At 35.6% G+C, this 18,758-nt stretch overlaps 1 protein-coding gene across 2 annotated transcripts in view; it reads left to right on the forward strand.

Annotated features, from left to right (window-relative positions):
* thsd7ab (thrombospondin, type I, domain containing 7Ab) overlaps window positions 1-18,758 on the forward strand; it is a 137,028-nt gene that overhangs the window by 98,640 nt on the left and 19,630 nt on the right. The window contains exons 12-16 of one of the 2 annotated variants that reach the window (XM_077221638.1): window positions 4,267-4,382; window positions 5,309-5,438; window positions 5,871-5,974; window positions 8,837-9,031; window positions 9,900-10,163. In XM_077221638.1, coding sequence (XP_077077753.1) covers window positions 4,267-4,382; window positions 5,309-5,438; window positions 5,871-5,974; window positions 8,837-9,031; window positions 9,900-10,163 — 809 coding nt within the window. The remainder of the gene's footprint in view (window positions 1-4,266; window positions 4,383-5,308; window positions 5,439-5,870; window positions 5,975-8,836; window positions 9,032-9,899; window positions 10,164-18,758) is intronic. The other variant, XM_077221639.1, reaches the window with a different exon arrangement.

Here is an 18,758-nt window from a genome sequence, read left to right on the forward strand (position 1 = left end):
CAACATCAGTGCCTGACCTCACAAACGCGCTTTCTAGAAGAATTGTCAATAATTCCCATAAACACACTCCTAAACCTTGTGGAAAGCCTTCCAAGAAGGGTTGTTATTGCTGCAAAGGGTGGGCCAACTTCGTATTAAACCCTACGGATTAAGAATGGGATGTCATTAAAGTTCATGTGCATATAAAGGCAGACGTCCAAAAACTTTTGGCAATATAGTATATATCGGCCATATATCGACATTTATATGCAGTTGTCAATGCCAAAACATTGTTGTGTCTATGTGGCTTTAGAGGCATTTGATGTGACCCATAACAACATCAAAATTCACCTCCTCACTCAGGCCTGCATATCATTTTGAATATTCCGTCTAGACTTGATTGCAGCAAATCATAAATGCTATCAGTTGTCATGTTTTTGCCGAGGTCTGAGGCAGGAAGAGCTTACGCAGGTTTTCCTTCTCTGAGCCACTTTGTGTCACTCACAGCGTCAGACTGAGAGAAAACTCCCAATCACACAGACAGCGATGTTAAAGCTCAGGGCCCGGACCTTTGAGGCGCCGCGCAGAAACTGACAGCTGCTGCAGCTATCTAGACAATATTGTGAAGAATGAGCCGGAAACAAACACTGTGTCATGACTGAGAGGGTACAAGACTGCATAATTTTCACACACTATTCAACATGAGAGCTTTGGTTTCTATCAGGTGCCTTTTTGTTCTTTTAGCAGCAGCGAGATGAGATGTTGCATGTTTATCAAAGTGCATTTCATTTGGAAAATAATCTGATTATTTGTGTATCCGATTGGAATCTGATCTAAAATAACTGTCGTACACATTGTGTATCGCAACTGTTCAGATCCGATTTGTGTGTCCATGCTGATCTTTCGTTTTCCAAAATATCTGCATTGTTTTTTATGGCTATGACATTGCGTTGGTAGGCAGACGCCAACAACAGCAACCACAACATTTAGGGGTTTGCAATACAGATGTTGTCTTTACTCTTATTTACAACATAGGTAGCCAACTACTGCGTCTTATTAGTCAGCAGGCTGGAATGAGCGGCTTTATTCCGTGCTGTCGTCTCTGCCGGTTTCAAAACATGTCTCCAGTATATTGTAATGTTCTGCTCGTATGTCACTTTGCAACAATACAACCTTGTTTCTGCCGCGACTTTCAGCATGTTTTCTATAACAACGTCTGATAAAACGTCACATAAATCACTCAAAATCCGATCAGAGCAGTCAGACAGAAAAGGATTTCCAGAAATGCGATTTGAATAGGATTTCAAACCGCATAGGAATGTAGCTTGAAACGGATTTGTAAAAAATTGCATTTCATGTGATTTTTTTTTTTTTTTTTTTTTTTCATTCACATTTGGTAAATCTAAACAGATTTCAATCAGATATACACAAAAATCAGATTTGGACTGACTGTCTGAATGAATAGGGCTTTAATACACATGATAACATAATCAACTGGAACAGAAACAGGTGTGTAACCAATCAGAAACCATGGAAACAAACAACCTCAGGCAACCCAGAACAGGGGGAACTGAATTAAACCGAAAACAAAACTAGAATGAACAATTTCTAACTAAAACCTTTTTTTTTTTGAAAATTAAATATAAATATTAGATGAGAAACAGAAAAAATGTAAATGTTGCCTTGGCAACTAACTGAAATAAGCTTAAGTTGAAGTGCTAAAATTACTAAAACTGAAATAAAAATAAAAATAAATTAAAGCTAAATGTAAATATAATGGAAATATAAATAATAATATAATAATAATAATAATAATAATAATGACATTAAATAACAAAAAAATAACAAAACTTAACAAAAAAACTGAAATGATACAAATAAAAATTAATTCAAAATAATAATAAATACAAATAATAATAATATAAAAATAATGCTAACACTAAAATTATCAAATGCATTAACTGGATCCGTTTGAAAAATTATGTAATTTTAGCTGAAGATGCTACATTAATTATATCTTTGTTGTTAAAAATATTTCTGATTTGGTGATAAAATTTTAATATTTTGTTTATTTCCTCATTTAAGTAGAAGAAGTTGTACTTGCATGACTTTGTTTTTGGATGTTCCACACTTCTTGTCAGGTCAAAAATTTTGTACTTTAAAGGAATATCCTTTTAGATGTGATTAACAGTGTGAAAACAGTGTTACAATAGTTTCTCCAGAAACACTAATGATCTACTTCAGGGAAACCTTCAAGGAAATGTGATCCCTCACTTCATGGTTCACGCTGCCGGTTATGACAGTTAATCCTAATTGAAAAATAATGACAACTTAGTGAGGGCAAGGGAGTGATGCATTTCTTCTTCCTCACAGTTAAATGTATGAACTATTTTTTTTAATGATGCTATTGGAACATTACCAAGTTCCAGTTTAATCCTTTCTGTTCGCAACAAAAACAGTTCGCAATAATTTAGTTTCATTTTTGTGACATGTTCATATATGATATTGCAGTTTAACCATTTGAACTCTAAACTATTTGAACCAGAAAGAATAGCCATTTTAGCAGTTAAAATAGTTGAGAATGAGCATTGCCTGTCTTGAAATGTTTCTAATACTCTGTCAGAAATTTACCCAATCTCCAGGAGAACCCTGTGCACCCTAACCAGATTTGTTTCCCTGGCAGGATTTACAGCTTCTGCTATTGGTATTATGAATAAATCGGCCTTATATATCTGTTGCTTTATTATATTGTGGCAGCTTTGCAACCCCTCATGAAACATTGAGCGCATGGCAACTCCCTTCACAGTGGAGGATTTGATCAAAGATCAGATTACTGAATGCCCCTCTGGTAGACTGTTGCATCCCTGTTTATCTTTATCCAGGGGAATTCGGCCAAGCCGGAGCAGTGCTTAAAATACAGAAGCAGATTAAAACTAACCCCTGATCTTAAATTGAAGAGCTGTAACAGTGATAAAAGAAGAGTATTACCCAGTGACTGACTACTGTAACAGGATGTGAGGCCTTATCTGCCTCGTCTGGCTGGTACATAATGCAACCGTGGAGCAGGGAAAATAAGATTGGAAAAAAAGAGGCATTGTTGTGCTACAGATACTGCTGAGCCTTGCTCAACAACGATTCTGATGTAATCCATTGTATGGAGTAAGGCTGGGCAATATAGCGAAAACCAATAAAGCTATAAAAATCTTGTTATTTTTAGCCTTTTGATGATATATACAGTATCTTAATATTTACCAAATGCTTTTGCTTGGAAATGGCTTACAGGGAATCTTCACCCCAAAATTAACAACATTAACAAGATATTTAGAAAAATGTCTGTTTTTGATTATTTGTCCATGCAATGAAAGTCAATGGGGCCCAATGTTGTTTGAATCCCAATGTTGTTTAAAATATCTTTTTTTTTGTAGAAGAAAGTCAGTCATACGGGTTTGGATCGACATAATTTTTTTCAAACATACCTGTGTGCTTTTAAAGTCAACTAATTTCAGATTGTGTATAGTAATGCAAGAAGTAAAATAAAGTAAAAATCAAGTTCCCACCTTTTTTTTACTTAGTATACTTTTACTAAACAGTAATACATGAATAAATACCATGTGGAGACTAAATCTATGTTTTGAACTGATTCCATTTGAGCTGATACAAAAAAATGGCTCAAGTTTCCATTTCTAATGCTGTTTTGCGAATTCGGTTGTCTGTGATGCAGTGCAGATTATTTTGTGAAACAGTCAATGTATGGCGTGGTTACATAGAGGTTGTTTTTAGTTATTAAAAGATGGAGCTGTTAAAAACTGCATTGGACTCAACAGCAAACTACCAGCTTCTGTGCGCTGTTACTCATTTCACATGCGAAGTGTGCTCTCAAAGATCTTCCAGACATAGCAGCATAAATTGCCTGCTTTTTTGAAGGGTCAGAGGGAGCGGAAAATGCTGATAAAGCCTTGACTAAAAGTCAATGATACTCAGAGGAAAAATAAAATGCTACAAAAGTGTAGAAAACATCCCATATAAGACTTATTTTTGGCACATACAACAGGGAAATATAAAGTGAAAGTGTTTGAATTCATGTGTGCGCAGGTGGCCTGCATTAGTTGTTATATAAATATCATCCTGATATATAAATCTTATTTCGACGATTGGGTCTTAGGTGAAAGTGCAACACAGAGCTCTCAGTGTATTCCTGGGCTCTATATCCTCCTGCTTTCTGTGATCAAATAACATGCGAGTCACATTTTCTTGCACTTGGTCTTGTTTGTCTGTCTGTTGTCTTAGATGTCCTGAAGCCCCTCGGCCGGAGTCAGTGCGACCCTGTCTGCTGCCCTGTAAGAGAGACTGTATAATGACACCCTTCAGTGACTGGACGGAGTGTCCCACATCCTGTGAAGCAGGTACTCTAATGTTATGTCTGTCTGACTGTCTGTCTGTCTTTAAATCCACTATCTATCTGTCTGTCTGTCTATCCACTATCTATCTGTCTGTCTGTCTGTCTGCCTATCCACTATCTATCTGTCTGTCTGTCTATCTGTCTGTCTGTCTATCCACTATCTGTCTTCCTGTCTGTCTGTCTGTCTGCCTATCCACTATCTATCTGTCTGTCTGTCTATCCACTATCTATCTATCTGTCTGTCTATCTGTCTGTCAGTCTATCCACTATCTGTTTATCTGTCTTCCTGTCTGTCTGTCTATCCACTATCTGTCTGTCTGTCTGTCTATCCACTATCTATCTGTCTGTCTGTCTGTCTATCCACTATCTGTCTATCTATGTCTGTCTATCCATCTGTCAATCTGTCTTCCTGTCTGTCTGTCTGTCTGTCTGTCTATCCACTATCTATCTATCTGTCTGTCTGTCTATCCACTATCTGTCTATCTGTCTTCCTGTCTGTCTGTCTGTCTGTCTGTCTGTCTGTCTATCCACTATCTATCTGTCTGTCTGTCTGTCTATCCACTATTTGTCTGTCTGTCTATCTGTCTGTCTGTCTGTCTATCCACTATCTGTCTATCTGTCTTCCTGTCTGTCTGTCTGTCTATCCACTATCTATCTATCTGTCTCTCTGTCTGTCTGTCTGTCTGTCTGTCTGTCTGTCTATCGATCTATCTATCTATCTATCTATCTATCTATCTATCTATCTATCTATCTATCTATCTATCTATTTGTCTATCTACCTCTGTCTGTCTGTCTGTCTGTCTGTCTGCCTGTCGGTCTGTCTGTCTATCTGTCTGTCTGTCTATCCTTCTGATTGTCTGCCGTTCTATCATGTCTGTCTGTCTGTGTCATTTTTGTCTATCGTTCTGTCTACCTTTCTGTCTCTCTTAGCAGGTCTGAATAATAAACAGTTTCGCTATCGAGTGGTCATCCAGAGGCCAGCAAATGGAGGTCAGGAGTGTCCGGACGTCCTTTATGAAGAGAAAGAGTGTGCGACTCCATCTGTGTGTCCGGGTTACAGGTACCTCTTTACCCACAAGCCCTGCCTCTACACCCATCAGTTATTCAGAGCTCTATCTCACATCTATTGCTGACATTCAGTATAGATTTCTGCTCAAATTGATCTTCTTAAGTAAATGAGTAAATGAAGATATACACCTATAGGAACGTCTACCCAAAAATAAAGATTCTGTCATTATTTATTCAACCTCTTGTCAGTCAAAGCCTGTATGCAATTCTTTTTCTCAGTTCTCAAAAATAAAATGGTTAATTCTGATAAAAAGAATGAAGTCAAGTAAAACTGTTATCAGATTGTGGACAGCTTAATTAAGATGAATTCATTTTCTAAGGCAGTGGGTTTCCTGAGATTTTTATGTAAGTTAATTAGGATTTACAGTGTGCTAACTGATCAACCTCTGCTGATATTTATAATAATAACACTTTGAATTTGCAGGTGGAAAATGCACAAGTGGCGTAAATGTCAGCTGGTCCCATGGAGCATCCGCAGAGACCGTAAAGGAGCTCAGGAGACCTGTGGAGCTGGAGTCCAGACTAGAGGTTCGTCAGCTGGCATGTACAATATTAATCTCTCCCCTAATGGGCACATTCACAGTTTAGCACACTGCACAACAACCTGTGTCTTATTCACTATGCCCTCAATCGAGAATTGCAGCATGCAAATTTTTTTCATCGCAGATTTTGTGCATATTTACATAATTCCTTCAATCAGATGCTAACTCGGACAGTATGTGCACAATTCATTCGTAGTAAATAGTGTCCATTCGTGTCCAGATACTGTGTTTCTGTAGCTGTAAAATCTTATAATAACCATAATGTTGGTTCATTATCTGATCTAAGATCTTCTCTTGAATCTGTGAATTTGTATTTCTTTCAGAACGGGCTGATTTGCATTCTACTTTATTCCTCTGAGTTTGTTGCTTTATTATTTGGAGTTTTCCAGTTGAAGTCAGCAAAGTATTTTAATAATCGTTTTGTTCACAGTTGTTTTAGCTTCTTTTCATGCCTTTTTGTTACCTCTTTTAGAGATTCCTATCACTCATAAGGCAGTGGAAGACTTTATTATGAATTATACTGGTATAGATATTGGTCTGACAAAGGCTTCCATCACACTAGACTTCACATTTGCCCTTCAGTGCATGTCAGGAGCAGAAGCAATCCTTCAAACTCTTGATCTGATTGCTCTCGACAGTACGGAAGGGCGTCTTTGTGTTGCCGTCATCACTCTATTGAACTCTGTAGTGACCCAAAGTTTGACCTAATGGTTCATGTTTACCTGTCTTCACGTCACTTCCAACGTGACTGTGTGTCTTAATAGATTACACAGCCTCACTGGAATGACAAAAGCTTAACAGGCCTATCTTTACAAATGTAGTAACTCTCTTAACTTCTCACGTCGGACTCATTGTAGTTGTCTTAATAGTGGTGCATATATTTGTATGGACCATATCATTATTGGGTTCTAGCCTTTTATTATTATATTATTTATTAATGTATTTTCTTTTCTAATATTATTCTTTTTTATGTTTTAATATAATGTATCATTTTTAATAAAAAACATAAGCTTTTATTCTGTTGCTGATCATTTCAGTGGTTGAAGCATTTAAAACTGGAGTGTTTATTTTTTTCATTTACATATCAAACATAGTGTTTAACATACTTACATTTATTTATCATAATTTTAACATTAGATAAGATAACCATCTATCAGTATTGTCCAAAATATCTATCATGCATTTAATGTACTTTTTATTTTTTTACATTTTAATAATCAGGATTACAATGGAATACAAGGGGGGGAAATCTATTGAAATTTTTGCATCTTGGAAAATAGTCATGGACATTTCATAAGAGAATATTGATGGTTTTTAGCTATTTTCCACTTTATAATATTTCAGATATTGTCTTATTGGACACCCCACTGGAATAATTATTTTTTTAAATCATGTATTGTAAATTAAAAAGCATATATTATATTGTCAATATTATATACATTTATTATAAATTTTAAATTCTACATTAAATATAAATGTTTTTTAGTAGTGTGTCAATCGATTAAAAAATTAACTAGATTAATCAGACATTTTTACTGTAATTAAAAGCAAAGTTTTTAATATATTTTTTAACGTAATAATTTCACAGTTAATCTCCAAATTAATGTAGAAACAACATAAAGACCTTATATTCTAAGTACTTGTTTAGTGGCATCTTTTTATGAATGAAGGCCAGTATCACCAATACTAATACAGCAACTGGTGTCTATGAAATGTATTCTCCCCCCCCCCCCCCCCCCCCCCTATTTAAAAAAAAATATTATAGCCATTTAACATTACAGTTTAATTGAAAGCTTTAATTTTTTTTTACATTTGTTAGGCTTCAAAAAATATAACTTTTCATTTAAGTGAACTTAAAAGAATCCTCACATAAACCCATAATAAATTGCATATTTACCTGTCATTCCTTCCTGTCTAACAGGTAGGACATATACCGAAATTGAATAAAGTTATCAAGCAGTCTGCTCTGCATAAATAGTAAATTAAATATAGATTAATCCTTATTAAAGCTACAAAAGTTCTCAAGAGCAATGAGTTGTTTTCCCTGTTATCTTTGTTTTTTGATTAACTTTACTGACAGACAGCATTATTGGCTCCTGTCACTTTAAGAGCAGCCGCTGCCGAACATGACGCGGATCTCCCACGCGTTTCATTCTCTCACAACTTAATTTAAGAATAACTCATTTAAGACGGCTCTTATGAGGATACTTGACAAAACGGACAGTCCAGTTGCATAATTGTGTGTTATTGTTCGTTCAATCGTCTTTCTGTGCGTCGTGTGTCACATAAACAAGACATTTACAGACAGCGCGTTCTCTTTTGTCACGCTTGAAAGGTTTAAAAGCATTTGCATGAAAAAGGTCTTGTTAAGCGTGATCATATAATGTAACGCTAGCTAATGAATGACAGAAAAAACGGTTCCTCCGTTCATTGCGTTAAACTGGATGGAACATTGCATGCGTTAACCCATTAATGTTGACAACACTAGTTTTTAGTTAGGCTATGCTCTGAAATAATTTTTCATATATTGCTATACACAAAGTCTTATTGGATCCTAATTGGGTAACATCTGGGGAAAAATGATTGAATTATATAAAAACTACAGAAATATAATGCATAATTTAAATTGGTTTCTGATCAAAGTAAACCGCATGATCTCTCTCTCTCTATCCTCTCTCTCTCTGTTCTATAAATAAGCATCTTCTGTTCACCTGCACCTTTTCTCTCTGTGTCTGGTGCTGTGCCACATCCACTCTGTAATCAGCAGGAGTCTCACCGCTGTGTGTGTGTGTGTGTGTGTGTGTGTGTGTGTGTGTGTGTGTGTGTGTGTTGTGTGTGTGATCTGCAGCTATCTCATGTAGGCAGCTGGATGGGACAGTGGCTGATGTTGTGCAGTGTCTGAAGTTTGCCAGCAGCATGCCTGTTATGAGCCAGCCCTGCCTGTTACCGTGCAGAGACGACTGCCAGCTCACCAACTGGTCCAAGTTCTCTCCTTGCAACTCGGACTGTGTAGGGGTTCGTACACGGAGAAGAGCTCTTGTTGGTAATTAGAACATATGCATCATTAACACTGTGGTTTGAACTCAAGAGGTTGCTGGTTCCATCCCTGCAAGAAGTGAGGTATTACTGTACCATTAATCCATGAGCAAATCACTGAACCAGAGATAGAATAAATGCTAAATGACTTCTAGCACAAGGGATTATGGGATGATATATTATGGTCTAAAATATTTTAATGTATTTCTAGGACTGGGTAATGCAAAGAAAAGATATTTAGAATATCTTGATTTTTGTTTTCTGCTTTTATTTAATAAAATATTTAGTAAAAAACGTAATTTTGTAAAATTATATAAAATTTTAAAAAAATCACAGTATAATATATATATATATATATATATATATATTTATATATATATATATATATATATATACACACTGTATATCAGCTTTATATACACATTTAAGATATGAAAAATAATTAATTTCTTATATTCTATTAGAATATCTTGATTTTTGCTTTCTGCTTTTATTTAATAAAAAACTTAATTTTGTAAAATTATATAACATTTACAACAATTCACAGTATATATATATATATACTGTATATCAGCTTTATATACACATTTAAGATATGAAAAATAATTAATTTCGTATATATTACCAGAAAAAAACTCACAAATACATCATGAATATTGGATATATCACCCAGTTGTTATACTGTATATTAACATCGCTGCATACTTTAGCTTCATATCATGTCCAAAAAAACATGGTAATACCATTGTGCTTTTTGTAAGAAAGCAGCTGCGATACACAGTGAGTCTGGCTGCTGGCAGTAGGTTTAGAGTTGACTCTTTCATTAGTGAGCTTAATTAATACCGTAATCAACACTTAATTCCCTCTGATTTCAGGAAAAAGCAAGAAGAAGGATAAGTGTAAGAACAGCCAGATGTACCCGCTGAGCGAGACTCAGTACTGCCCCTGTGACAAATACAACGCTCAGCCTGTGGGTAACTGGTCTGACTGCATCTTGCCCCAGGGTCGAGTAGAAAGCGCTCTGGGCATGAAGGTACAGGGAGACATTAAGGAGTGCGGGGAGGGCTACCGGTACCAGGCCATGGTGTGCTACGACCAGGATAACAGGCTCGTGGAGACTTCACGCTGTAACAGTCATGGTAAGACAGTCATCTGTAACTCTTACCGTAGAGCTGACGTCATGACAAGCATTAGGACGTAATTATAGTTAGCTGACTTTGCTAAGTAACCTTCCTAGACTGCGCTAAACTAATTTATATTCATTAGCCAAGACAAGCCATGGTAAAAAATCACATCCTGTGAAGAATTGACTCTTAAGTCCTTGCAGACTAGGCACTTTCCCCCCTCAGTTTATGAGCCAAGTGGATTTTTAAAATGCAGCTTGAAAGGTTTTTTGAAACATTGTCTCTACAAATGTTGTTGAAAATTTTATTCAGAATAATTATTCAGATAAAATTAATCATTTTGTTTAATCTTATTCTATTTATTTTTAAAATGTATTACCAGCCAGTCTAAATATTGTAACTGTTTTTATGGACTTTTAGTTACGCTGCATCCTAATTCGCCTACATATACTATGCCCTGAAAGTATGCACTGTTTTTGTGAAGAAAAAGTACATTCTTCTGAGTGTGTTGCAGAAGAGTAGGCAAGTTTTGGGACAAACTACAGTACTTCGCCATAATTGCGTCTTTATAGTACCGCTCTGTCTCTTAGTTACATGTATCCAGTCACTGTTTAAACTGCCCTGTCAATCATCTTGTCACAGTTAAAATCCTTCATACTCAATTTAATTTAATTTCCTACTCTATCAGAGATAAATATACCCTCTGTTCAGTTTGGTGTCTTCAAGGTCAAGGTTGGATTGCGTTGTTTCCGTTTTCTTCTTCTGTGTCTTCGTGTGCCAGAGTGTTTTGTTTGGTTTATTTAGTTTAATAAAGTTTGGTTGCTGCTAATGGATCCTACTTGCTTCCTTGTAGAACCAACTCATGACAAATATAGTATTTTTTTAATGTTTTAAAGCTGATAATATAAGTGCTTGAAGCATTTAAAACGGAAGCTTTAGCAATGTTTTTATTTTTATTATTATTTGATTGATTGATTTAATTTTAATAAAAATGAGCTACTTTGAAGAATTTGAATTAATAGGTTTGCACGGCCATGGAAAATCCTAAAAATAAAATTGTTATTTTTATGCCTGGAGGTTAATGAAATGGAAAATAAAAACATCTATTCAAATGGAAACAAATAAAATATTAAAAGTCATGCTTTAAACTGTTCTATTTTAGGGTTCAAAAAAGTTTGTATGTTGGCGCCGATAGATTTCTGGGCAAGTGCGCCAACATGTAGCGCCGTTGTGCTTCGGGAGACCCGAGTTCGAGTCCCGGCTCGTGGTCCTTTCCCGATCCTGTCCCTCCTCTCTCTCTCCCACCTCACTTCCTGTCTAGCTACTGTCCAATCCTAATAAAAGGCAAAAACGCCAAAAAATAAATAAATTAAAGTTTGTATTAAAAAATTATGATAAAACTATCATTCGTGTCTAAATTTGGTGAGTCGATCAAGTCGTACCTACCACATATTTGCTTTATATCTACTCAGACCCAAATTGAGTCTTTTTATTTAGTTTTATGCAGTTTTGGGGCAGGTAAATCACACCTCCATTTGATCATGTGTCTATTCATCCCTGTTAATTCGTCATTGTCTATAACTTCCTCTCTCTAGTGACCTTACTTCTGCTCTGTCTTTAACTGATCTCCTCTCTCTGTTAGTGAAACTTTTGGTGCATTGCTCACTTAATCTTGTATTTGTATGACGAGCAGGCTGGTAAGAGCACCAGGCGCTGCTCGGTTAGTTTTGCCCTCTGTCCGAGTGGCTGTTTCGCCCGGCTGATCTCCAGGTATAAATCTCTGCCCTCATTAAAGGCCGCATGCTGTCTGCGGGACTGGGCCTAATCAGAGCTGACTTTAACCACTGACAGATACTCTCGCTTTCGCAGCACACGGCCCACGTGGGGATGGCAATTGAAAGCGAGTTCTATATTTATATTCATACTGGCCATTTTCTAAATATTAATATATTTATATTTAAAACATTAAATAAATAATTATATATTTATTAATTATATTTGTAATATAAATATTTTTATATTATTTTGTATTTATTATATTATTATAAAAAAATATATATTTATACATTTATTGTCTATATTTATCATTAGAATTTTTATATATTTATTCTTTACATAGAAATAACGAATAAATATAAATATTTATATAAATTATTATATGTAAAAATCTGTAAAATCTTAAAAATGAGCTTTGGTGACTACATAAAGTTGCCTGGTAACTTTAGTAGGAAATGCAATATTATGCATGGTTTAATTTGAACTCTAATAATGAACCCTAATTTTAGTTAGGAAACTAAACAGAATTCTGGAACTGTTAAACGGAAATCATCTAGTAAATAAAATCTGTTGCTATTTATTCTATATGAGCTATTTAAATAGTGATGCTTGACTGGGCAAACATCAATAATAAATACTGATGATACTGATGATTTGTAGGTTAATCAGCAGCCCACGTTTAAAAACTGTGAAACGAGAGTTGTCAAATGATAATGAAGTAAGAGTTGCCATGAGCTTAAAATAATCCTGGCAAAAGGATCAAATGTTGTATTATTCAGTTACTTCCTCTACTTTATTTCCCACGAGTTGAAAGACTTGAGAATTAAACTCCACAACTGATTTAAGTCAAATTATTTGCCAGAGAACATCACTGCATCACGAATGCCCTGCCGGGGACATTCCCATGGCATCAGATGAAGTTTCACCACTTCGTGGATCTCCATGTGGCATCTCTTAAAGCTCATCGGAGTGATGATGTCATCAGCAAATCCCTCATCATCTTTCATTATCTTTTTTTCCTCAATCTTATTACTCTCTCTGTCAAAATCTTTGTTCCAAAACCCAGTGAGCTGCTACAGTACGTAGGCTGCATTTTAAGGTATCCCCAAAGGCAGAATTGCATATATCCTTCACGGAAAAGACAATCCTATAGTGCATTGCGACAGCCTCGGTGAAAAAAATCCAATATGTTGATGAAACAATTGAATGTTGATTGTAAATATAGTGATGTAATTCAGGAAATACTGATAAATATACTGACAAATACTAATAAATATAATGAAATCCAATAAAAAATTGACTACCTAAAAACTTATCTTTTTAGACAGGCATACTCTCTTTAACTTTCAAATTTGTTTTGACTGTAAGGAACCCATCCTTTCTCCTGTTCTTTTCAATAGTATTTTATGTTATTATATTGCCTGCTTTCGTTGATTCAATGTTAATTGGATTGAGTGTTTTATTGTTGATTTTGTAAGGTGACCTTGAGTGTTGAGAAAGGCGCCTATAAATAAAATGCATTATTATTATTATTATTATTATTATTATTATTATTATTATTATTATTACTTTACTAAATATGTGGTTGTGCTGTGTGTTTTTATGCTTATTTGTGAAACGCATCATGTAGAACATTCCAAATCGGTCACATGTTACATTCCATCTCAGTTAAGATACGGTTTTTGCTCAGAAGGTTTTGGAGCGGAGCCATTCGCTCTCTCTCATGGGTTAATCACTACAGTTCCCCTTAATAGAAGAGAGTCTTACATGCCGCCTGAGGCTACTAAAGAAATCATTAAATACTCTCACATCTCTTCTCTAAAAAAGGGCTAAACATGCATGTTTATTTCTGAATGTTTTTTGAACGCAACAGATACAGCAGTTGTCAAGTCAAGTCCCCTTTATTTCTATTAGGCTTTTTACAATACAGATTGTATCAATGCAGCTTCACCGAGATAACATGAAAATAATTCAACAAAGTTTGTTTCTAGAAGAAAATTGCATCATCGTCCACCTTAAGTAAGGCAGATCAATAATATTGTTGGTACACAGTACTGTACTATGCAGTACTACAGTAATGCATAGTATTTACTTCCGCTCATACATACACTAACGTTCAAAAGTTTGGAGTCAGTAAGTTTTTTTTTTTTAGTGTTTTTTTTTTTTTACAGAAATTAACTCTTTTAGAGCAAGGATTTACAGTAAAGACATTTATAATGTAACACTGATTTCTATTTCAAATAAACTGTTCTTTTGTACTTTAAAACTATTACAGTTTCACAAAAATATTAAGCAGTGAACTGTTTTCAGCATTGATGATAATAATAAGAAGTGTTTCTTGAGCAGCAAATCATCATATTAGAATGATTTCTGAAGGATCATGTGACACTGAAGACTGGAGTAATGGTGCTGAAAATTCAGCTTTGACATCTCTGGAATAACTTACATTTTAAAAGATATTCACATAGAAAACTGTTATTTTAAATTGTTGTAATATTTACAATTTAAATTGTTTTTTTCATAAAATAAATGTTTAGCATAATAGCCTTCTTTCAAAAGCATAAAAAAATCATACTTAACCAATCCCAAACTTTTATACGATCTTGAAATTGATTAGGAATGAAATGTTAATGTTTTTAACATGAATGTTTAATGTTGTATTTACAAGCTTCAAAGACTATTGCATTTGTGATGGGATTCTGAACATACAGTCATCATGCCGTTCTACATATTATTTACTGTCAAGCCCAAAAACATAGTTTCTTTCCATGCAATTAAAGCGTACAGCATGACTAGAGCAGGGCTCTCAAGTGTCACGCATTGAGCGTGACAGTCACTCATTTCGGTCTTTAGTCACGCACTCCCGCCACACATTGTATTTCTCACACTGAAAAACTATTTATAATATATTTAATATGCCGCAGCGCCCAAAATTTCTCTGGCCGCGCCACTCTCACTATAGAGAGCCTAAGTCCCTCCCCTCTGCTTCCGGCTCATGGGACCTTATTTCGGAAAAAGATTGTATGGTAGTCAATGGCGGGAGACAACTTATCTTTTTATTCCGTCTGAACTGTGCCCTGAATTACACATATGATGTTTGTCAATTTAAAAGATAATTATGAAAGTCAAGAAAGCCACAGTTTGTCATAAAACAGAAGAGTAACATTTAGTTTTATGTGAAAATCGCTCAATGAACTACATCTCTGCTCTCGCACTATGTACGTCACCAAGCTCGTGTGTGTGCAGTCTGGTTCAAAACACACAGGCATGACGGCGTAACGTTACGATTATAACGTTAGACTATAGAAGAAATGACAGACGTTAGCTTCAGTAAAGTAAGCTTCATTCATTGAGAGAAAAGGTAAGACGTCACATGTGCGCCTTTTGGCTTTGTAGTCTTTTTGTAATTACGTATTTTCACAGTCTTATACCTCAACAGTTTTACATCAAACTGCGACTTTCTTGACTTTAAAATGTATCTTTTAAATTGACAAACATCATATGTGTAATTCAGGGCACAATTCAAATGGGATCCAAATATTTGTTGTCTCTCGCCATTGACTACCATACAATATTTTTCCGCAATAAGGTCCCATGGTCCACCGGAAGGGGAGGGACTTAGGCTCTCTATGGAACCGGCAGGAATCAAGCGCGTCTCCCCTGGAGTTCTTAGTCGAGCATGCCCAATCAAAAAAAATAAAGGGACTACACAATAGCCAATCAGAAAATAGCACTATTGTATCTGGGTAAGATTTAACACAACAACCAATGAAAAAAAAGCATATCCTGGAATTGTTCAAGTGATTTTGCTACAACATCTTCCGAAAGTTTCGTTTTACAGGCTAGTCATATTTTCATTATCACATTATGACTGACATATTTGTCACATTATGATCATATCTCTCTCCAAATAGGCTTAATAATTTGATTAGCACTAAATTCATTAAAGTGTATTGCATAGTCGATGTTATAGGTCACTTAAAATCATGTCATATTTTATAATTATATCCTGGCCATGGATGCATTAATCACTGCATCTGTCTTTCAAAGATGTCAGATAAAAAGCAATTAAGCATCCTCTCATTCGCCCTGAGAGGAAAGCCCCTAAAAAGGTCTTTAGAGGAAAATTTACATTTTTTGGTGAACTAACCCTTTAACCCTGTGCTTAAAGATTCAGCACTTCATGTGAGCTGAGGTTAATAATCTCAGTGTTTGTTGTGCATTGATGTGGTGAAAATATGTTTGACATCATAGCTATTTTCATTGCGTTTTTGTGTTTGTGAATAACTGGAATGCTGTACTGACCAATCAGCTTCCAGAACCATCCGTTTTATAGTGTTTTATTTACCACAGTAGAGGATGCTGGCCCAGAGAAGGTGCAGGGTAGGCCCATTAGAGGAGGAGACAGAGGAGACAGTGCAAGTGGAAGAGGAAGAGACGGTGGAAAAAAACATTTCTTCAGCAAGTCTGAAGGGGGGATGTCACTCTTGGCTGTCTTCAAAACTTGAGAGCCCTGCTAGAGCATAAAACGAGTCCATGCTGTATAATTTGTGTGCTATATTGCATGTGTTCAGGAACAGAACTTGAACTGATCCTTAAAGCTTTCAGAGTAAGAAACTGTGACTTTGATGACTCATCCTTTGGTTTGTGTGTGTTGCCCAGAGTCGGGACTCGGACAGGATGTGGATTGTTTTGAAGGAATGAGGTCACTACGGGCACAAAAGAATAACACAAGGGCTGCCATGTTTGCTGAAGGCCAGTGGCGTCCTGCCACCTCTGAACTGGCTGTAGGGACAGGGAGCGTTGCATGTTGGGTCGAGTGATCAGTTTTCTCCTCCTAGAGGGTGTTTTCTCTGTGTTAGCAGTGTAACGGAATTGACATGTCTTACACTGAGGGGGAGAGGAGAAGGGAGAGCTGTTTTATACAGATGCATTGTGACTGTACAGGGTATTTGGGGTCGCTGCAGTATCTCCCCCCTCGGGGACCGACTCTCTTCCTGCCCGTCACGCCCATGTCAAATCCTGGTTTATCTTTCGAGGGAGAAGAGACTGTGAAACTCACCCTTGACCTCTGATTAATTGCTTTGATTCTTCAATCAGAAGCCCCTCTAGATGAATGTTTCACCGCTTGTGTTCGAACTGCTTGATTGTTGCACGAGATGTGGCAAGTTTTGAATGTCAGGTAGAGAGGTGACATTGTTCTATTTTTTTCAAGTATTTAGATAAATTATGGTGTCAATAATTTGAGTGAATCTCATTAAACATGTCAGGATAATGTCTGGGTCATTCAAATATGAAACTGTATATAAGAAACTGTTGGCTATTAGGATCCTTTACAGAACTAAGACTTTTTGCATTGGTTAAATTTGATCCATAACATAAAAAAATATATATATATATATTATACAAAATAGTTTGCATTAAATTGTATTAAATATATGTTATTACATTTAATTGCTTATTAATATGTTTGATCAATTTTATTTAAATAATATAAAAATGTACTTTTATTTTTAGATGTTCTTGACAAAATATTAAAATCCAAAAGAAATTCAAAAGTTGTAATTTTATATAATATTTTTTATTATAATATTAATTGTCAATCGAATAATTGACAATCAAAATTCGATTTCTATAGACAACTTTTTCCCCCATTTGATTTCACGATAAATATTTTCTTTTGTAATTTTGTGAGATTCTTTTATAACATTGAGTCTCCTCATTAAATTGTTCTGAATCATTATTCTGAATCCATCATAGCACAGTAGTTGCACACAGTTGCATGCGGAGTTCAAAAATGAACACTCACCAAGTGCCAAATGCTTGTAATGTTGGTTTTGGAAAGGAATAAAACAAATGAAACTGGCCAGTTGTTTGCTTTAGGAAACAAACACAAGGTTGAAAACCGCCAGTCAGAGTTTTTCTTTTATTTTCGTATAAAAACAAGCAGTGTTAAGCATTTTCAGTTTTACACACTCAACACCTGAGGGGCAAAATTAATTCAATTATTTTTGAGATAGGTGGCAGGTGACAAAATGACCTGTTTGCTGCAAGAAAGAAGGGATACTTCACCCAAAAAGGAAAACTGTAATTAATTACTCTCCCTCATGTTGTTCCAAACCTGCAAGACTTTCGTTCATCATATAAAGCCATCGAGTCTCTTTGAACTAAACCGCTCAATTCATATGGATTCGTTTTACGATCTCTTTATGAACTTTATGAATAGTCAAAGTGGTAGTTGCTTGGCAGTCAATGGAAGGACAGAAAGCTATCAGATTTCATCAAAAAGATTTGCATTTGTGTTCTGAAGATGAACAAAAGTCAAATGGGTTTGGAATGAGATAAAGGGAAGTAATTATTGACAGAATTTACATTTTTTGGTGAACTAACCCTTTAACCCTGTGCTTAAAGATTCAGCACTTCATGTGAGCTGAGTTTAATAATCTCAGTCTTTGTTTTGCATCGATGTGGTGAACATATGTTTGACATCATAGCTATTTTCATTGCGTTTTAGTGTTTGTGAATAACTGGAATGCTGTACTGACCAATCAGCTTCCAGAACCATCCGTTTTATAATGTATTATTTACCACAGTATTTTGGAAGCAGCAATTTCTACATTTGACTCTGTTCTTCGCCAAGTGTTGGATGCTCTTAAAAGGCTTCTGTGAAGGATATGGTGTTCAGGGACGTGTGTGTGTGGGGGGGGGGGGGGTGTAATTCAGCATTAGCTGCTAAAGCATATTACATTTCTCTGACCCTGCAGCCAACTCTCCACAAAAATACTGCAATTTAAAACATGCCTATTTATACCAATTGCTTTTGAACTTTTTATG

Source organism: Siphateles boraxobius, unplaced genomic scaffold (genome assembly GCF_051911475.1).
Source record: "Siphateles boraxobius isolate OS27281-9 unplaced genomic scaffold, OSU_SipBor_1 84, whole genome shotgun sequence".
In the NCBI taxonomy this organism is placed as follows: domain Eukaryota; kingdom Metazoa; phylum Chordata; class Actinopteri; order Cypriniformes; family Leuciscidae; genus Siphateles; species Siphateles boraxobius.